Source organism: Macrotis lagotis, chromosome 5, assembly GCF_037893015.1.
Source record: "Macrotis lagotis isolate mMagLag1 chromosome 5, bilby.v1.9.chrom.fasta, whole genome shotgun sequence".
NCBI lineage: Eukaryota > Metazoa > Chordata > Mammalia > Peramelemorphia > Peramelidae > Macrotis > Macrotis lagotis.
Genome location: NC_133662.1, coordinates 189,823,791 through 189,846,198, shown reverse-complemented (window position 1 = coordinate 189,846,198; position 22,408 = coordinate 189,823,791). Strand labels below are relative to the sequence as shown.

The 22,408-nt window shown below is 37.5% G+C and overlaps 1 protein-coding gene across 12 annotated transcripts in view; it reads left to right on the top strand.

The window, feature by feature from the left end:
* Positions 1-22,408, top strand: part of WDR27 (WD repeat domain 27) — a 292,990-nt gene that overhangs the window by 14,815 nt on the left and 255,767 nt on the right. For 4 of the 12 annotated variants that reach the window (XM_074188081.1, XM_074188077.1, XM_074188080.1 and 1 more), the window contains exons 1-2: positions 19,056-20,246; positions 20,885-21,026. In XM_074188081.1, the coding sequence (XP_074044182.1) occupies positions 19,968-20,246; positions 20,885-21,026 (421 nt within the window). In that variant the 5' untranslated portion in view covers positions 19,056-19,967. The other 8 variants (XM_074188078.1, XM_074188087.1, XM_074188082.1 and 5 more) reach the window with 7 other exon arrangements.

Here is a 22,408-nt window from a genome sequence, read left to right as displayed (position 1 = left end):
GATGTCTCATTTGCTCTGGTATCCTATAGGGATTAAACTTTCTTTGAAAATGGGAAGTTTGGTTTTCTTTTTCCTTGGTCAGTGAATAAACTCTTTCAATGAGAATGTTTCCAGTGCAAGGAGAGCCCTGATAGGAAATGGGAATGAGAATAGTACCCCAGCCCCTTGCCCTATCAAGACACTTCTCTCTTTCTATTCCCCCCACTTTTCAAAATTGACAGCCTAGTCCTTCACATGAGATAAAGAAAAAATAGACACAACAGAGATAGAAAACAACCATGTCATAAGTATGCTCACAAGTCAGTTGCCCAGGTAGGAAAACAGACCTGAGGCTTCTCTCCTCACTCAGAGGCATAAAGCACTTCTCACTTGCATGTAGCCAGGAAACAGAACAGATTATTCAATTAATGTCTTTTGTAATATTTTCAGGTTCAGTTTATAAACAGTTTTGAATACCAGGGTAAGGTGTTTATATTTCATGTCACAAGTAAGTGATAGCTCTTATAGATTCTTTAGCAAGGAAGTTGAATGTTTAAAACTGTTTTTGGAAAATAAGTTTGGCTCTGGCACATGGGATTTCAGGGATTTAGTGGAGGCAAGGACATAGGAAGAATTTTTAGTAATTTAGGCTATTAATTTTAAGGAGATGTACTCTTTTATACAAAGTCTAAGTCTTCTGAACTTGGAATCTTTCAGCTTTAGCATTAGTATGCTTTTGCCAGTCTGTGGCAAGAATTCAAATGCATAGATCGTTTTTCAAAAATATGTATAGCAGGACATGATGACTCATGCCTATAATTATTGCTATAGGGGAGGCTCAGGCTGGTGAATTGGGCTATATAGTAGACATGTCTGATTGGGTTTCCACACTGAGTCTGACAACAATTCTATAAGTCCCCATGGACCAGGTTGCTGAAGAAGGGGTGAATTTTCCTGTTGGAAATAGGTCAAAAATCTTGGGCTGATCAGTAGTGAGATTGAGTATTGCCATTTGGATGAGATAGGAAATCCAAGGTAAGAAAGAAAGAAAGAAAAAAAAAAGAAGAAAGAAGGAAAGAAAGAATAAGAAAGGAAGGAAGGAGGGAGGGAAAGAAGGGAAGGAAGGAAAGAAGGAAACACATTTTCAGTTTATTGAGCATTTTGTTTTTGTATGATTTACATCTTTGTTCCTAATGGGATTTCCTAGTGTTCCTAGTGAAGAATTTCCTCTAACAAAGCAGACTGGTACCTTCTTTGCAATATATAAACTTATAGTCTTCAAAAGTTGTTTGGAACACTGCAGGAAATGACTTGCTCTGAGTCACAAAATCAGTCTATGTCATAAGGTGGCACTTGAACTCAGGACTTTCTGACTTCAAGGTTAGTTCTTTATCCACTGATGTCACACTACTTGATGTTTTAATTATAAAGAATTAACATTTAGATTACAGACAAGTATGCTAATCGAATATGATTGTGTTATTTTAAAAAATAATCAACATTTATAAGCATTTACATTATGCTTATAATTTTATTAGGATATTTACCTTTAACAACTTCAAATAGAAATATCACAAATACCATGGTCAGAGGGAGAAAATGGGAAAAACAGGGGTTATGAGCAGGAGAAATATATATATATATATATATATATATATATATATATATATATATATATATATATATGAAGAAAATGAAGAAAATAATAAGAATTAGTCAATGGGACTAGAACTTTTCAGAAATTCTGTTGGATTGTTCTGGTTAGGGTATCTTGAATAGGAAGCTCCTTGTTAGGCATAGTAACAGACTTTTTGAACCTTGTAGATCTCAGAAAAAGTGAGCAAGGCCTTTAAGAAAAAAGAGGAGTCAGTGCTCTCTCTCTCTCTGATCTCCTCTCCAAACTAGAGGAGAAAAAGGGAATCAAATAACATACATAAGATTTCCCTTTCCAACATGAGGGCTGGCTGTGGAAATCTAAATCCTCCTGCTGTTTTTTGTACATTTGGATTTTTCATACTTCAGAATAAAATGGTCTCATTCTCATTTTTTACCGTGGTAGAGATATCTTACAGGATTGCTCCTTGGTCTTACATTTCTTTTATTTCAGTAACATTGTTACTTCTTTACATGTATAAGCTAGATAACTTCACCAAAGATCATGAAACACTTTTCTTCAAAGACCATCCTAATTTGCTGTGAAAGAGAATGGAAGAAAGAAACAGTAGAGACATTCTGTAGACTATGTTCTGGCAAACCATGTGGAAATTACAGAATTACCTTGCATAGTTTTTTTGGACATAGTTTTTGTGAGAGGACATCTGTCTTCTATAGAATGTAAGAAATGATTGTTAGTTTAAATACACACACACACACACACACACACACACACACACACACACACGCTACAAAGACTAGGGTCTGTCAGTGGCTATTGTGCCTACCTGCAGGTAAATAAAAGACAAAAAGGGAGATAAAGGAATTGACCCCAAACAATTACAGAATTGGGAGAGATCTCACAACCTGATCAGACCTGAGATCAGACCAGGCCTGCTCCAACTAGTTAAGAGTTGACCTAGAATCCCTGAGCTCTGCAAGTGTGTATGCTTAATGAGATCATACATATTACTAAACACTCACCCTGTGAATACAGGGGCTCATCATATCGATTAGACTGAAACCCTGATGATTCACACCAATGACTGGTTTAGGGGGAGGAGAAAGCCTTTCAAATTGCATAATAAGACTGGACTTGGTCACAATTAGGACTTTTTCCTACTAGGGGAAATGGCCATTTTCTGCAGAAAAGTTAACAAAAAGCTATTTAATCAATCCAGATAAAGTTTTTATAATATGAGCCATTCATAACATTTTTAAATACTATATTTTAAAAAATTAAATATTTCTCAATTAGAAAAAAAATCTCCTTATCTCCCTCTCCCAATGACCTCCTCTCCAAATGAAAACAAAACCTCTGTAGCAAACAGGTATATAGTTAAGCAAACCAAATTTCTACATTAGTCATATCTGAAAAAAAAATGTTCTGTGCTCTTTTGTCCATTATCAGGAGGTAGATGAAATGTTTCATCATAAGTCCTTGACTTGAGGTTGCTTATTAAACTGATCAGATTTCTCAATTCTTTTAAAACTGTTTGTCTTCAGGGTGGCAAAGTGGCACAGTGGATAGAGCACAGGCCTTGGAGTCAGGAGTACTTGGGTTCAAATCCAGTCTCAGACACTTAATAATTACCTAGCTGTGTGGCCTTGGGCAAGCCATTTAACCCTACTGCCTTGCAAAAAAAAAATCTTTGTGTTAATTTTTTTCCTGGTTCTATTCAACTTACTTTGCATCTGATCATACAAGTCTTCCTAATTTTCTCTGAAATATCCTCTTCCTAATTTCTTAGTGCATTCCATCACACACACACACACACACACACACACACACACACATATATATATATATATATATATATATATATACCATAACTTGTTCAGTCATTTCCCAATTTATGGATACTCCCTCATACTACTTACCATCTCAAAAAGAGCTCTAAATATTTTTTGTACATCTCTAGAGTTTGCTTTGCTTAGGATTTCCTTCACCTACCCTCTCTCTAATTCTTTTTCATTCTCCCTTCCACTCCAATTTCCCTGATGAGATATATTTTTGTTCTTTCTTCCTTTGACTTATTTAGAGGAGCATAATTGTTACTTGGGCCCTTCCTTCCTTGTTTGTATAGATGCCTATTTATAAACCTGATTATGTGAGATAATTTTGCTTAATCTTTCTTTACCTACACACCTTAATGAATTCCTCTTCCCTTCTTTACATTCTCTTTCATTCTTTTACATTTCCTCTACTGATCCCTGATAGTAGCTAACCCTATCAGTTTCCCACATTAGAATGAAAACATTTTATCCTCAAGTCCTTTATCATTGTTCAATCATGTTTACCTTTTTATGTTTCTCTCAGCTATTACATTTGAACTTCAAGGTTTCAACACAGCTGAAATTCTCTGATTAATGTAAAATCTATTTTCTCCTTTTTTATATGGTGATGACTGTTAAATTGTGTAAGATGCTGACTGTGGCTCCTCAATACTTTAATTCTTTTTAAACTTGCAGAATTTTTCTTTGACCTGGAGTCTGGATTTTGTTTGTCATGCTTGGGAATTTTCATTTGTTTTTAAATAGGAACCAACCATTTGATTTTTCAATTTCCACTTTAGTCCTTTGTTCTAAGGGCAATGATCTTGAAATGTTTTCTATGCTTTTGTTTTGGTTATAGCATTCAGGTAGTTTGATCATTCTTAATTATGTTTCTCCTTAATCTGTTTTCAATGTCAGTAGTTTTTTCTATGGTATATCTTATATTTTCTCCCCTATTTTTGTTTTTAATTTTTTTTTTAAATTTTGGCAATGGGGTTAAGTGACTTGCCCAAGGTCATATAGCTAGGCAATTATTAAGTATCGGAGTCTGTATTTGAACTCAGGTCCTCCTGATCCCAGGGCTGGTGCTCTATCCATTATGCCACTTAGTTGCCCCTGTATTTTCAGTTTTATGACTGTTTGAATATCTGTTGACTCTTGGAGTCACTGATTTCTTTTTGCTTTATTTCGAGAGAGTTTGCTGCTTGGTTGTTTTATACGTAGAGCAAAACTGTTATTCCCCTTTACAATTCTTTCTTCCATAGCTTTTATTTTCTTTCCATTCCTTTCTCCTTTTCTTCCTCTTTCATTTCATTGATGAAACTTCAAAAAAACAAATCAACCCCAAAACATAAAAAAATTTTTTTTTCTTCATGTCTTCCAGGAATTCTAGTTGAATTTGTGCCTATGCTATGTTTTCCTTTAAGGCTTTGCTTGTAGATGGAGCCATTCTCTTGTTCTAGGTTGGTATTTTGATTGTCACAATAATATCATTTAAATGGTGGAATTCTTTTTTTCTTGTTAATTTACCAATCTATTTCCTGACCTTGGATTTGATGTTTGTTACAATTAGGCTTTATATACTTTTAGATGAATGGTCTGGTTCTGTTGTGGCTTACTTGAGGAACTGAATATTGTATTATTTTAGGATCTTAGGGATAACTCAGGTTGGGGACTTACAAGCTTTTGGTGTTCCCAAAGTGAATTGATCAGGACAAAATTGCTGAACTGTTTGTCTGAGCTCTAGTTACTGAATTGGGTTTGAATTTGAGTCAAAGTAGACTGCTGAAATAGATTATCAGATAACTGGTAAACTCTACTGGTTAAGACTGTCAAAACTGCGGGCTCTCTTTTGATCTGGAATTCCTGCCCTAGTTATTCCTCTGTAGGCTTCAGACTGAGCTAGAAGCTGGAATGAAGATCTATTCTAACCTTGGAGGTCTTTGTTTACATTAAGTAAATAGCCCAATGCCTGTGCTGAGGAATGGTGGATGGAAGAGAGAGGTTACTTCCTTTATTAGTTTGCCCTGAATCTGTGATGTGGAACTACATTCTTCTTGAATGGATCTGAGGGTGCCCTCATATGTGTTTCAGACTTCCAATTGGCCTGGTTCACAAGCTTTCCTTTGATTAGGATGTGCTCATGTGAAATTCCCTTAGTCAGACCACATCTCTAGTTTCTGTAGACCTCTGTAGCCAACATAGGCTGGAAAAGTGATTCACTGTGATTTTTTTTTCATAATGCCTCTTCAGGATTCAGTCAGATGCATTTTCTAGAAATGTTTTTGTGGGAGCTTGATGTTCCCCTTCCTTCTATTCTATTATTTTGGATCTACCCTTCCCTTACACTGTCTTACTTCTGATTTGGTTCTAAAATGCAATTCATGCAATTTGTCTTCAGAAAGAAGGGGATATAATCAGGCCACTGGTCAACCAAGTGAACAAAGAGAGATGCTCCTTTCCAGGGAGAGAACAATTTTCAGGGAAGTTCCAACTTTGAATGACTACTTCTCTAATTATTCTCACTTCATTCCAAGAAAGATTCAGTATTTGGATATGGTATACAGTACTTATATGAAGCATATTATGGTTTCAATCTAACAAATTGTTTTGTGATTTTAATGAGGTTTGGATTCATTCCTGCAAATGACGCTCTCACTCAGTTAAAAATGAAAATATTTTAATTATACAATACAAGGAATAGATTGCTTACAGTAGCATCCAATACAGCAGATAATACATAAGAGACAAAGGATTATTAATACTATAATCAAAATAGAAGAGAAAGATAAAGAAAACATCACCAATTCGGAGGAGCACCAACTCGTTTTCTCGGGGCTGGGGGATCCCTGGGGTGTTGGCCTTATAAGTTCTGAATGGGAGAGTATTCCAGGCAGGATGTCTCCTCCATGGATGAGATCCCAATGAGGAGAAGGGGCTTACAACTTTTATACCTTTGAGGACAAAGAAGGCTCAGAGCCATCTAAGTTGAATGGGATCCGATTCCCTTTTGGCTTTAGGTATAGATTGAATCAATATGTTATTTTTTAAGGAAATGCCATTATGGGGCTATAAGGTTTATTTTTATTAAATATCAGTATTGAGAGAATAGCCAGTTCCTCCCAATCCTGTTTTGTCTTTCCCAGGGATGGCTAGTTCCTGGGATGTCAGAAATACAGCCAAGTCACATAAGTCATACTCCAAATGGTGAGTTCATATACCGGTCATTGCCTCAATTACAGCCTTCATACATATTGAAGAGGCCTTACACTAATAATTTGGTAATTATTAATTAGGAATTAGTAATTATCAATTCACAAATGAATTTAATTCAATCAGTATTGAATGTTTTCTATTAGGAGCTGTACCAGATGATGAGCATAATAAAAGCTTACATTCTCCTAGAGAAAAACATAGAAAAATAACTCAATACAAAATAAGTACAAAGTAAACACAAAATAATTTTTGGTAAGACATGAGGCATGCTAACAACTGGAGGGAATCTGAACAGACCAAAAGGAAGTAACATATAAGCTGAGCCTTGAAGGTTCTAAGCCTAGGAATTCTAAGGAGGAGAGGTTAGGAGAGGGAACATTCCAGGCATAGAATATTATATGTTAAATCATAGAAGCAAGAGATGCAGAGTTGTGAATGAGGAGCAGCAAGTAGATCAGTTTGACCTTCGTATTGGGTATGTGAAGGGGAGTAATACATATTTAGTCTGAAAAGATAGGTTGAGCTAGATAGTAAAGGGTTTTAAATGCTAACTAAACAAAGGAGATTGTATTTTCTATTAGAGGCAACAGGGAGTCACTGAAATTTCTTTTTCTTTTTTTTAAGATTTTAAATGTATTTTTATTAAAGATATTGAGTTTTACAATTTTCCCCCAATCTTGCTTCCCTCCCCCGAAAGTACTCTGTCAGTCTTTACTTTGTTTCCATGTTGTACCTTGATCCAAATTGGGTGTGATGAGAGAGAAATCTTATCCTTAAAGAGAAGAGAAGTCTAAGAGGTAACAAGATCAGACAATAAGATATCTGTTTTTTTTCCAAATTAAAGGGAATAGTTCTTGCACTTTGTTCAAACTCCACAGCTCCTTATCTGGATACAGATGGTACTTTTTTTTGCAGACAGCCCAAAATTGTTCCCGATTGTTGCACTGATGGAATGAGCAAGTCCTTCAAGGTTGAACATCACTCCCATGTTGCTGTTAGGGTGTACAGTGTTTTTCTGGTTTGGCTCATCTCACTCAGCATCAGTTCATGCAAATCCCTCCACGTTTCCCTGAAATCCCAGCCCTCTTGGTTTCTAATAGAACAATAGTGTTCCATGACATACATATACCACAGTTTGCTAAGCCATTCCCCAATTGAAGGACATTTACTGGATTTCCAATTTTTTTCCACCACAAACAGGGCTACTATAAATATTTTTGTACAAGTAATGTTTGTACCCTTTTTCCTCATCTCTTCAGAGTATAGACCTAGTAGGGGTATTGCTGGGTCAAAAAGGGTATGCACATTTTTGTTGCCCTTTGGGCATAGTTCCAAATAGCTCTCCAGAAAGGTTGGATGAGTTCACAGCTCCACCAACAGTGTAATAGTGCCCCAGATTTCCCACATCTCTTCCAAAAATGATCATTATCCTTCCTGGTCATACTGGCCAATCTGACTGGTGTGAGATGGTACCTCAGAGAAGCTTTATTTTGCATTTCTCTAATAATTAATGATTTAGAGCATTTTTTCATATGGCTATGGATTACTTTGATCTCCTCATCTGTAAATTGCCTTTGCATATCCTTTGACCATTTGTCAATTGGGGAATGGCTTTTTGTTTTAAAAATATGACTCAGTTCTCTGTATATTTTAGAAATGAGTCCTTTGTCAGAATCATTAGTTGTAAAGATTGTTTCCCAATTTACCACCTTTCTTTTGATCTTGGTTACATTGGTTTTATTTGTGCAAAAGCTTTTAATTTAATGTAATCGAAATCATCTAATTGGTTTTTGGTGATGTTCTCCAGCTCTTCCTTAGTCATGAACTGTTCCCCTTTCCATATATCTGACAGGTAGACTAGTCCTTGATCTTCTAATTGGCTTATAGTATTGTTTTTTATGTCTATGTCCTGTAACCATTTGGATCTTATCTTGGTAAAGTGTGTGAGATGTTGGTCTAATCTAAGTTTCTTCCATACTAACTTCCAATTATCCCAGCAATTTTTATCAGAGAGGGAGTTTTTATCCCAATGGCCGGACTCTTTGGGTTTATTAAACAGCAGATTACTATAATCATCTCTTGCTTTTACACCTAGTCAATTCCACTGGTCCACCACTCTATTTCTTAGCCAATACCAAACAGTTTTGATGACTGATGCTTTATAATATAATTTTAGAATGGGTAGTGCTAAGCCACCTTCGTATGCATTTTTTTTCATTAAACTCCTGGCAATTCTTGACTTTTTATTTCTCCATATGAATTTACTTACAATTTTTTCTAACTCATTAAAATAATTTTTTGGGATTTTGATTGGTAGGACACTAAACAGATAGTTTAGCTTTGGTAGAATTGTCATTTTTATTATATTAGCTCTCCCTATCCATGAGCAGTTGATATTTGTCCAGTTATTTAAATCTGATTTAATTTGTGTGAGAAGTGTTTTATAATTGTTTACAAAAAGATTATGAGTCTATCTTGGCAAATAGACTCCCAAATATTTTATATTGTCTGAGGTTACTTTGAATGGGATTTCTGTTTCTAGATCTTCCTGCTGTTTATTGCTAGACATATATAGAAAAGTTGAGGATTTATGAGGGTTTATTTTATAACCTGCAACTGAGCTAAAATTGCTAATTGTTTCCAGTAGTTTTTTAGATGATTTCTTGGGATTCTCTAGGTAGACCATCATGTCATCTGCGAATAGTGAGAGTTTTGTCTCTTCCTTCCCAATTCTAATTCCTTTAATTTTTTTTCTTCTCTAATTGCTGATGATAACATTTCTAATACAATATCCAATAGTAGTGGTGATAATGGGCACCCTTGTTTCACCCCTGATCTTATTGGGAATGCGTCTAGCCTCTCCCCATTGAATATAATGCTTGTTGATGGTTTCAGATAGATACTGCTAATTATTTTAAGGAACAGTCCATTTATTCCTACACTCTCTAGTGTTTTTAATAGGAATGGATGCTGTATTTTGTCAAAAGCTTTTTCAGCATCTATTGATATGATCATATGATTCCTGATAGGTTTGTTGTTAATATAATTGAGTATACCAACAGTTTTCCTAATATTGAACCAACCCTGCATTCCTGGAATAAATCCTACCTGATCATAATGTATTATCCTAGTGATGACTTGTTGTAATCGTTTTGCTAAGATTTTATTAAGGATTTTTGCATCTATATTCATCAGGGAAATAGGTCTATAATTTTCTTTCTCTGTTTTAACTCTTCCTGGTTTAGGTAACAGTACCATATTGGTTTCATAGAAAGAGTTAGGCAGAGTTCCATCTTTCCCTATTTTTCCAAAGAGTTTATATAGGATTGGAACCAATTGTTCCCTAAATGTTTGGTAGAATTCACTTGTGAATCCATCAGGCCCCTGGAGATTTTTTTTTTTTAGGGAGTTCCATAATGGCTTGTTGAATTTCTTTTTCTGAGATAGGGTTGTTTGGGTATTTAATCTCTTCTTCATTTAACCTGGGCAACTTATATTTTTGTAAATATTCATCCACTTCACTTAGATTATCAAATTTATTGGCATAGAGTTGGGCAAAATAATTTTGAATTATTACTTTAATTTCCTCCTCATTGGTGGTGAGTTCACCTTTTTCATTTATGATACTAGCAATTTGGTTTTCTTCTTTCTTTTTTTTTAATCAAATTGACCAGAGATTTATCAATTTTATTGGTTTTTCATAATACCAACTTTTGGTTTTATTTATTAATTCAATAGTTTTTTTGCTTTCAATTTTATTAATTTCTCCTTTAGTTTTTAAAATTTCTAATTTGGTACTTAATTGGGGATTTTTGATTTTGTTCTTTCTCTATTTTTTTTAGTTGCATGTTTAGTTCATTGATTTCCTCGTTTTCCAATTTATTCATATAAGAATTTAGAGCTATAATATATCCCCTGAGAGTTTCTTTGAATGAATCCCATAGGTTTTGGTATGTTGTTTCATTATTATCATTCTCTAGGATAAAATGGTTAATTCTTTCTATAATTTGTTTTTGGTTCACTCATTTTTTAAAATGAGGTTGTTCAGTTTCCAATTTGTTCTGGGTCTATATCTCCTTGGCCCAGTATTGCATATGACTATTATTGCATTGTGATCTGAGAAAGATGTATTCACTATTTCTGCTTTTCTGCAGTTGATCATTAGGTTTTTATGTCCAAGCATGGTCAATTTTTGTATAAGTTCCATGTACTGCAGAGAAAAAGGTATATTCCTTTCTATCCCCATTCAGTTTCCTACATAAGTCACCATATCTAATTTTTCTAACAATCTATTTACCTCCCTAATTTCTTTCTTGTTTGTTTTATGATTCGATTTATCTAGATCTGATAGCGGGAGGTTGAGGTCTCCCGCTAGTGGAGTTTTGCTGTCTATGTCTTCCTGTAGTTCTTTCAGCTTCTCTTCTAAGAATTTGGGTGCTGTCCCACTGGGTGCATATATATTCAATATTGAAATGACTTTATTGTCTATGGTACCTTTTAGGAGGATAAAGTTTCCTTCTTTATCTCTTTTAATGCTATCTATTTTTGCTGCTGCTTTGTCTGAGATAAGGATTGCTACCCCTGCTTTTTTTTACTTCAGCTGAAGCAAAATATATTTTGCTCCAACCGTTTACCTTTACTCTATATGTATCTCTCTGCTTCAAATGAGTTTCTTGTAAGCAGTATATTGTAGGATTCTGGTTTTTAATCCACTCTGCTATTTGCTACGTTTTAAGGGAGAGTTCATCCCATTCATATTCAAGGTTATGATTACTAATTATTGCCCTCCGTGCTATCTTCCTTCTGTTTGTATTTTTCCCCCTTCCCCTCCTTTTATCCATATTCCCCAGTCTTTTGTTTCTGAAAACCACCCCCTTCAGTGTGTTTGCCCTCCTATATCACACCATCACCTTTCTTTCCCCTTTCCCTTTTTTCCCTTTCCCCTTCCCTTCCTTTTGTTATTTCCCCTTATTTTCCCCACTCCCCTTCCCTTTCTCCATCCCCCCTCCCCTTTTCCCCTTTTAATACGTGAAAGGTTAACTATTTTATGAGTTAACTGAGTATGTGTAGGTTGACTTTAAGCCAAGTTTGATGAGAAGAAGATTCAGATGTTTCTCCTCTGTTCCCTTCTTCCCCACTATTACCATAGGTTTTTTGTATCTCTTAGTGTAATGAGATTTACCCCATTCAATCCCCTCCCACGTCCTGTCTCTTTCCTATTCCCCTTTTTAGGGAGGTAGTGTTTTTATTTAGGTCATTCTATCTAAGTCATAGAAAATTCTGAGTGTCTGTCCCTTCTAGTCCTGTATATTCTATCGAATAAAGTCAAAATTCCTGAGAGTTATTAGAGTCTTTCTCCCTAGTGGGGTTAAAGCCAGTTACATCCCATTAGATAGTAGTCTCATGGATAGGTCATGAATGTCCATCATTTCTGGCTAGGTGTATTCTCTCTGTTAGAGTTACATTTCTCAAGGTTTATGAGAATCTTTTTTCCCCCCCATTCTGGGATATAGCCAGTTTCAACTTACTGGATTGCATTTTTTTCCTTTTACTGCCCCCCCCTTTTTTTTTACCTTTTCATCTGTCTCTTGAACCTCCTGTTTGATGTCCAAATTTTCGGTTTAGCTCTGGTCTTTTTGTCAGAAAGTTTTTGGAATTCTTCCATTTCTTTAAATGTCCATCTTTTTCCATGGAAGAGAAGGCTCAGATTTTCAGGAAAGTATATTCTTGGCTGCATTCCAAGCTTCCGTGCTCTTTGAAATATATCATTCCAGGCCCTTCGATCCCTTAATGTTGATGCAGCCAGGTCCTGCGTGATCCTTACTGTGGCTCCTTGATATTTAAATTGTTTCTTTCTATCTACTTGCAGGATTTTCTCTTTTATCTGATAGTTTTGGAGTTTGGCCACAACATTCTTTGGTGTTTTCATTTTAGGATCTTTTTCTGGTGGAGATCGATGTACTCTTTCAATAACTACTTTGCCCTCTGATTCCATGATATCAGGGCAGTTTTCCATCACTAGATCCTGTAATATTGAGTCCAGGCTTTTTTTAACTCTTCAATGTTTGTAGGAAGTCCTATAATTTTCAGGTTGCCCCCCCCCCCCAATCTATTCTCAAGGTCAGTGGTTTTGTTGATGAGGTATTTTACATTTGCTTCTATTTTTTCTATTTTTTGATTTTGTTTAACTGACTCTTGCTGTCTCATGGAGTCATTAGTTTCTGTAGACTCCATTCTTTTTTTGGGGGGAGGAGTTTTCTTCATTAACCTTTTGCAACTCCTTTTCCAATTGGTCAATTCTGCTTTTGAAAGAGCTTTCCATTTGACCAATTGAGGTTTTGAGAGAATTAATTTCTTTTTTGCATTTGCTCATTTGAGGATCTGAGAGAATTATTCTCATTTTGTATTGGTCCAATTGATGATCTGAGAGATTTATTCTCATTTTGTAATTGTCCAATTCATGATCTGAGAGATTTATTCTCCTTTTGTGTTTGTCTAATTGTACTTTCTAAGGTTTTGTTTTCTTGTTGCAAGGTATTAATTGTCTCTCCCAAATTTTTAAGCTCCTTTCTTATTTCTTCAAGGAAGTCTTTCTGTTCTGGAGACCAGATTGTATTCTCCTCAGAGCTTCCAGGTCTCTCTGAGTTGGGGTCTTTCCCTTCCAGGAATTTTTCTATGGATTCAGCTTTTCGCTGACCCTTCTTCATTATGCTAAGACCTTGAGTTGGGGGGGGGGGGCTGGTTCACCTGGGCTTGGGATTGCTAAAGGCTTTACTGAGTGCAGTTTCTCTGGCTGGCCAGTAGGAGGTGCTGGTTCCTTTCTCTGGAGTGTCTGTGACCTTAGTTGAGAGGCTTTCTCCCTTTGCTTGAAGGGAGGGATTGGAGCTATTGAATTCTTTTGCCTTCAATCAGTGGTGGGCTTTACCCTGGCCTGAGGTGATTCCTCAGCTGGGCAGGTTCTTCTGCTCACACACCTGGGCCTGAGGCAGAAGTAGTTTGCATTTGTTTGGGAAGAGGCCTCTGTGCAATGGAGGCGTGCCCTCAGAGTTGCTCAGACCAGAGGAGCCTAGGGATGGTGTTTGCTGCTCTCCTACACCAGAACTCTTTCCCCAGCCTGGTCCCCAAGCTCCAGGGGGACAGCACCAACACCAGCACCTCTGCTTCCCCACGAACCCAAGCCCCTTTCATCCAGCCCCACTGCTGATCCAGCAGGTCCCGCTCTCCAGCCCTCATACTCCCCGATCCAATTCAGCTGTTATTCTGGCTGATCCGGGGCTGATCCTCCCTCTGAGTCCAGACTCACCTGCCCGAATTTGGCCAAAGCTGCTGTGGGAGACAAATCCTGAGGCAGATGTTCTTTCTCTTGGCTTTTATTTCTGGGTTTTGTGGGTTGGATTTCTTTTAAGAGGTTTGTTTCATGTGATAGATGGGGAAAGATCAGGATACTTTAGAACTGTGCCTGTCTTCTCTCTGCCATCTTGGCCAGAAGTTAATAAGTCACTGAAATTTCTTGTGTGGTAAAGTGGAATGGTCAGACGTGCCAAATATTAATTTGTTAGCTATGTGGAAGATGGATTGAAGAGGGAGAAAGGCTGGTTATTAGGAGAGGTTTCTGAGCTGACCCAGGTGACAGGTGGTGAAGGGCAAGTTGTGTTGTGAATGGAAGGAAAGGGGTAGATGTGAAAGATACTGTGGAGTTATACTGTACAAGATTTGTTAACTGATATAATGGGGAAAGGGCAAAGAAAATAAAAACTAAGATGATTCCTAATTTTTGAACCTGGATGACTATAAAGATGTTGGAGTTTTCAACAAGAATAGGTAAGTTAGAAGAATAGATTTTGAAGGACAGTTGATGAGTTCTATTTTTAATGTGATGGATTTGAACTTTATGATTACAGGATCCCTCCTCTTATAAGATACTAATCAATATCCAGGTAGAGATTTCTAGAAAACAACTGGTGACAGAAGACTGGAACTTTTGAGAGTCATAAGTACAGAAGATCATTGAGCTCATGGGAATTAAGAAGTTTACTGCTGGACGAGTATAGAGAAAGAAGGGGAAAAAAGACTTAGGATCAAGTTCTAGCTCTATATTTGGAGGAGAACCAAGGAGATAATAGTATCACAAAAACTTATGAAGGATGTAGTGTTCAGGAAAAAGAGATGGTCAAGAAGGGTGAGGACTGAGAAAAGGTCACTGGATTTAGCAACCAAGAGATAGTTGGTAACTGGGAATATCAGTTTCTGACTGATGAAGGGAAGGAGGAAAGAAGAAGAAGATGATGAGATGATGATGATGATGATGGTGTTTGTCCTTGGATCCTGAAGAGGACATGACATTAGGGAGGTGATGCCATAACAAGCACATGAATTGCATTTGAGTGAAGTGTGCTAAATCACCAGCCTTACTTTCTCCTCCAGGGCCATCTAGGTCCAATGGCCAGTTAGAAATCAGGATGACTGAAAATGGCCCTGGGTTTGATGCAATAAGGATTAAGTGATTTGCCCAAGGTCTCATAGCTAGTAAATGTTAAGTGTCTGAGGCTGGATTCAAACTCTCATCCTCCTGACTCCAAGGTCAGTGCTCTAATTACTGTGCCACCTAGCTACCTAGGGAAAGAAGTAAAGAAGGAAGAGAATAAACATTAGTTAAATGCCTCCTATGTGCCTAATATGTGGTAATTGCTGAGGATAAAGATACAAGTAAAAAATAAAGACAGTCCTTACACTCAAGGTATGGGGGAAGATATTATTCAAAAGGCAGCTTAAAAACAGGGTATGGGGGGATGAGGGTAAGAATGAGGGTATCTGGCTAAGGAATATGGGTTTGAAGTCCAGAAGATGTCAGGAATAGGGTTAGAAGAAAAGAGGTTAAAAAAGAGATAAGGAGCTTAAAACTAGAAGGTGACAAAGTGGAGGTAATGGTTATAGCCATCTTTTTTTCTAGTAGACTAACTATGGAAGTAAGAGGCACATAGATAGTTTGAAAAGATGTCAGGGTCAAATGATTTTTTTTAAAGGAGATTAGGATATATTTGTAGGCAGCTGGGAAGGAACCAATAGATAAGGAGATACTGACTGTTAGAAAAACATTTTGTTCAAAGGGTGAATTCCTAGAAGAGATAGGCCACAACAACCCACTTGGGAAGAATCACTTTCTCCTCCAAGCCTGGAGCAAGGGGGAAGAGAATGAGGGATAATGGTGAGGAAGATTGAGGTACAGAGTTGGGTAAAAAAAGAGAACAACATGTTAAAGTTATGTAGCACAGGAGGCTCTGGGGTGATGGTGGAGGCAGCAGTGGGCTAAATATGAAAATCAACAGGACTGGGTGATTGACTATAAAAGGAGAGAGAGGAGTTGAAGAACATAGAACTATAGAAACAGAATCTTCGTCCTGAATCTCATAAAGTAGGTCTTTTAAAAAAGAATGGAAGGCATTGACTCCTTGCAAGAAGAGGGTTGGATGCAGACCAAGCAAACACTTTGTAACTTTTGTTTCCTTTGGAACTTATTGTGTTTTTGTTAATACTCTTTATTGCTACTGATATATTGTTTGATGGTAGATTCTTATTATCTTCTCATCTCACCTCTTTCCTAATTAGCTCAGTTGAACCTCTAATGTAGTTCCAAAGTAAATGCTTATCTATTTCTTTTCTTGTTGCCTTTTCAAATTGTCTTTTTTGAAATCTTTTCCTATTATCTGTCTGTAGAAATGTTGGGGTCTTTCCAAGTCTAATTGCATTGATGTGAAGGGTACCTAAAAGTAATGCTCACTACATGCTTTTCTCTTTAGGGTTCTAGGGGTATCATGGAAGGACTGGGTATTTTTCTAATGCAATTGGCTTAAGCTTCATTCCAGTGTTTTCTTCCTAATATCACTCATCAGTCTCATAGAATACATGACCATAAATGACCTTTTATTAAAGAGTATTGAGAAAATACAGAATGAATAGAAGTTCAAATATTTTCCCCAAATACTCAATGGCATACTTTCCCCTCTACCACCTCAAGTCCTTCATAAGGGGGCTTAAATGTAAAGCAATTGCTACAAAGCATTTGCCCCCCACCAACTTCACTTCCAAATAATAGCATAGTTGATGGTTGAGTAGCCCTCTTTTGGTTCTCATTCAACCTGCTGTTACACTGGGTCAAGCAGGTTGCTAGGGGCTTTATTTCTCCCTAGTCTTAGGTGAACTCAAACCTGAGCATGGACTCTTATCACTGAACTTCAGTGTCTCTGTCTTCAGACTTTTCATTGCTCACAAGGTCACAGACTAATCTGCTCTGTCTCTAATACTCCCTCAACTAAGGAAGGAAGGAATAGATACAAGAAGTTCTTGTGTGCAAGAACACAATAGAACCAGGAAACTTGTGCTACCTTTATTTCTCCATTGGGAGTTAATAAAATAAGCTCATTTGCATACTTGCTTACAATGGGGGGGGAAACATTGTTCTTGTGGGAGTCTTTTGTATTCACATTGAGATTTTTCTCTGCAGCCAATTAAAAAGGCAAGAAGTAGACTAGATATAAAAATTGTGCCTGCTCTTAAGTCAGAGAGCAGAGTCTTTTCATTCCTCATGTCTGGAAAAAGGCCTATCTAGTCTCTACATGGATATAGAAACAGACAGAACACTGCATATGCTTAATGGAATGAAATCCCATTGATCTGTCCTCCAAATGTCTCTTTTGTTAGTGTTTTTGGTATTCTGACTGGTGTCAGAATATCCTAGGCCTCAGATATTTCCTGCTTTTCTGCCTCTTTCTATTCCATATCCATCAGTGTATGTGAGTTTCTATCACTTTGGGCAAAGGGTGGTGTGATTGTAGAAAACTTGAAAGTCATCTAGTACAATGCATTCATCTGTAAGATAAGGCATATGGAGCCCAGAAATGTTTAAGAAATTTTTCCAGTGTTATACAGTAAATTACTGGTTGAGCCAAGAGTAGATTTCAGATCTCCTGATTCCCATTTCAGCATGCTTTACCATGCAACTCAATGACCTACATTGGTTTCCATCTTGGGAAATTGTCAGAAGAGTAGTGCCATTACCAGAATTATGGAACTTGGAAAGAAGAGTTGGTTTAGGAAGAACAGATAATTTGGGATTAAGGATGACCTTGGAACATTCTGTCTGGTGTAAATGCTCTATGAGAAGTTGGGAATATGGTACTTGAATTCCAGTAAGAGTTTAAGGTAGAAGGTATATATTTGCTGTCCCCGAAGTTATAATGAAGTTTTTTTTTAATTTTTGTTTTTTAGAGCACTGGCTTGGACTCAGGAAGACTTGAATTCACAATCTGGTCTAAGTCACTTACTGGCTATATTACCCTGAGCAAGTCACTGTATCCTGCTGGTCTCAGTTTCCTCATCTGAAAAATGAACTGGAAAAGGAAGTGACAAATTCAGAATCTTTTCCAATGAAACCCAGAGTCCATGAGGATTCAGATGTGACTGATCGATTAAACAACCATACGATTTAGAACTAGAACTAAGTTCATCTATACAATCTTCTCATTTTTTAGCAATAGAGACAGAGGGACAGAGAGAGAGAGAGAGAGAGAGACAGACAGACACACAGACAGAGAGAGACAGAGACAGAGACAGGGAGAGGAGACTGGGAAAGATTAAAAACTTGTCCAAAACTTCCATAAAGAAGATGTGAGCAAAAGAACCCTGGATTTTAGCCCTTCAATTCTGAGGACTTCAGTTTCCTCTTCTGAAAAAGTGGAGACGGACTGAATGAAGTACCTACTAGAAATGTTGGGAAGGTTGAAATGACGAGACTTGAGAACGGACTGGATCTGTGTGGTGAGTGTGAGGAACAGCAGGAGGTATGCTTGATGGTAAAAGAACTTGGGAACATTTCACTACTGTAGAAGAATTTGAAAACTTGTATTTCAGTCCCGACTCTTAACTCACAACTTGTGTGACACCTAAGGTTTTTAATCTGCAAAAAGAAACAGCAAAGCATTTGACTATATTCCTCTCACTTTCCTCTCCTATTCATATTTATCTTGGTGTCCCTCTGACCCTATTCCAATGGCATCCCCGGGAGCCGGTGAGGTCATCGCCTCTGATGGACCATCCCTGGCTCTCTAGCGGGAAGGAGCGGGCCCGCTGGAGCATGCGCCCTGGAGTCGCGAAGGCGGGCTCCCGGGGCCAGGGTGGCTTTGCCAAAACAACCGCAGAGTCCAAGTGGCGGCCCCGGCCCGGGTTCCCCGGGGGCTCTGAGGGCGTCAGTCCCCAGCCCCCGGCCGCGCCGCCGAGCCGCCCCCCAGAGAGGAGGTGCCCACGCGGGACGAGCATTGTCCCCTCGGCACGCCGCCTGGGCTCGTTGCCTGGGATACCGGGGGGACTCGCCGAGCTGGCCGCCCGCCTCCACCCTGAGCGGACCGCGGCAGTGCAGGTGAAGCGGCCCTAGCCTTGCGGAGACCCCGCAGCCCTCCAGGGTGCCCTCCGGCCCCGCAGGCCCGCGGCCCGGAGCAGGGGCGCGAACCCTCCGGGAGCCTGGGGCGACCTCGCAGGTGTCTGCTCAGACTGATGTCTCCAAAGAAAATAAAAACTGGAAATGCAGTTGTCGGGTTACTAAAGAGCCAGGTGGACGCGCCCCTTTGCGGGCTGCTCAGGGATGCCTTGACCCGCTAGCGATAGGAAGGGGGACCCCCGACCCAGACCCCTGCTCTGAGGTTTTGAGCATCGCCCCTGAGGCTAGCCATTCTGGCCCTTTGTGGGAAGAGATCAGGGCACAGCCTTTGTGCCGGCCTTCCTGAGGAACGGGGCCCGTTAAATGGGGCTCTGAGATGGATGGCTTAGCATTTTGGCAGAAGGAACAATTGACTATTAGGCAAATCATGTTCCCCTTTCCTCCTAATTTAAGCAGGAATAACTAGTTCTATTTATACCTGATTAAGGAGGATAATTTAGTTCATTTAAATGAAACTTGTAACCAAAGGTAATTTTGCACTATAAGGTACCTTATATTCTTTATATCCTTATATCCTTTAGTCTAGCTGTTCCCTCTCCATCCTCCTCTATTTTTAGGTGAGGAAAGTGAGAGTAAGAGGGAATAAGTAATTTGCCCAAATTCATAAAGTAGAAAGCAGTTGAGGTGGAATTTGAATCCAGGTTTTCTGACTCCTTAGAAAAAGTATACATTCCACTGTATTTAATTTGCACCTTTGGAGATAGGAAGTTACTATTTCTTTTTGCAGATTAAAAACCTTAGATATCACACAAGTTGTGAGTTAGAGTCAGGACTGAAATCCAAGTTTTCAAATTCTACCACACTAGTACAAATTAAGTCCTAAACATTTTTTTTGGCCATAATTATATGATCAATGATAAATTTTCATGAGGTATTTAAGAACATCGAGTGTCTTAAGTATCTTAACAGAAATTATAAAACTTTTTTTATTTTCAGTTTTAATATGGAAGATTCAGAAGATGCCTGTTCTAATAAGATTGGCTACATAGGCAACATAGTTCAACAAAGACAGTTAATCAAATCTAAAGAATCTGCATCTCATGTTCAACTTGCTTGCAGGCAACATTATTGTGCTTTCCCCTTAAATGGAAATAAACTTTGCATATGGAATACCAATAACTCTTTCAATCAGGTATTTAAATTCATGTAGTTTGTTTTATGAATATAGAATATAATACAAAGGGATATGAGCAGCTAGATGATGAGGGCACAAGTTCAAATCTGACCTCCAACATTTAGTAGCTGTGTGATCCTGGGCAAGTCACTTAACCCTGCTTGTCTTAGTTTCCTCAACTGTAAAAGTACTGTTGAAGAAAATGGCACATCATTACATTTATCTTTGGCAGGAAAACCCCAAGTGTGGTCACAAAAAGTTGTACATGATTGAAATGACTCCACAGCATGACATGTCACATATAGTGTCAGAGATAACAAGATAGATTATATTTTTAATAGTTTTGAAAGTAGGGGAGAAATAAATGGGGTCTTTAAAACAAGCTTCAAAATCTAGAGAGTTTTTTTTAAAAGAGTCTTATAAACAATGGTGATCTCTGGATTTTGGGGGGTATGCCTCTTTGCTTGGGGGAGGAATAGGAATTATATGAATTCAATTAAGCATTTGGTTTTTAAATACTTAATATGTCCTAGGTACTTCTAAAAACAGTATATAATTAAATACTATTGAAAACATTAAATTTTAGGAGTTTTGAATTCTTATTTTTTCATTCTGTGTAATGATGTATAATATTGATATGTGTTAAACGTTTTTAGCCATTACACTTGGTAGGACATCATCAGTCAATTACTGCTGTGACATTTGGAAACAGAGTTAATCCACTTCTTGTCTGCTCTGCATCTTGTGACTATGTTATAGTTTGGAACCTGGTGGAATGTGGAGAAAGTGTGTTAGAAGGTAAATGGTTTTGTGGATGAGTTTTTAAAGTAAAAAAAGAATTCCATATCTATTTATTTTTAAATGTATTTTAGTAATATAAAAATATTTGGATTATTTTATTAATTTCATTTATTCTTTTGAGGTCATTACTTTTAGTCAATATGAAAATGTTTTTGAGAGACAAAAAGAAAAATAAGCCATGGTCCTCAAGTGAAGGAATTTATTATTAAGTTGGAAAGATGAGATACAAAGACTTCTGATTAAAAGGGGTGGAGGACAGACATTGGAGAACTCCTTCTAGATCCTCTATTTAAGAAGGGGGCCCAGAGCAGTCACCTCTTCATTTCCCACTGGGTCATTTGAATGTTTGTACTATATCTAGTGACTCGTCTTCCTGCAAGATTACATCAACTTAGATTCAGTGCTCAGTACCCCAGGCCCTGGAAACATATTTTACTGAAATTCCCTCCCCACTCTGGTGCATCAATTGTAGAGAGGCTCCTAATAAATCCATGGTGTTTAATATTGCAATAGGCTCATAGGGACAACAAGATAAATATGATTAAGAGAGGAAAGTGAGAGGAACATGGTAAAATTTTTTGTTATAAAATTGAATTTTCAAACCTAAACCAAAGACCCTTTGGCCCACAAACTTTTAAATGTATGATGCAACCTCAGAGAGAATTACCCTTCAATCAATCAGAAGTTAGAATCTACCTTGAAGCTGGTATCTCTTGGTCCTTTTAAGGTGATTGGATAAATTTTTTGAGAAAGAAGCATTGAGAAAAGTACACACACACACACACACACACACATGTGCGTGCATGTATATGTTTATAACTGTATACATATAAGTATATATACATATGCATATATATTTATATACATATACATGTATATATACATACACACACATACATCTTCTGGCCTAGGAATAAAACATCTTGAAAGTACACTATACCAATTAGATTGGTCTTACCTTTTGAATTTGTTTATCCATTATGTAAATCGACTTGTGACTTTAAAGTTTTATATATTTTCTTCCACAAATAAATTTGAACCATGTAATTTTGTGGTACCATGGAAAAATATGGTCAAGCAGGATTCTGCCAATAAAAAAGTACCAGGAAACCCTAGGAAGCAACATAATTATTACCAATACTGATCTCTAGGTTGTGACTTCTGTATTGAATCAGCTAAACTGATAATAACTTGGATATTTTTGAATCCTGCCCATCATCAAAACTAGGAAAATAGGAACAGTATTACAAAATTTGAAATAGATTGAGTTCCAAAGTTGATCCAAATTGGGAGTGGTTTCTCTATCAATTGGTGATAGACTTCCAGGTCATCCAGAAAATTGTATGTAGTTGATTGCATGTAACTGGTATTATAGAACC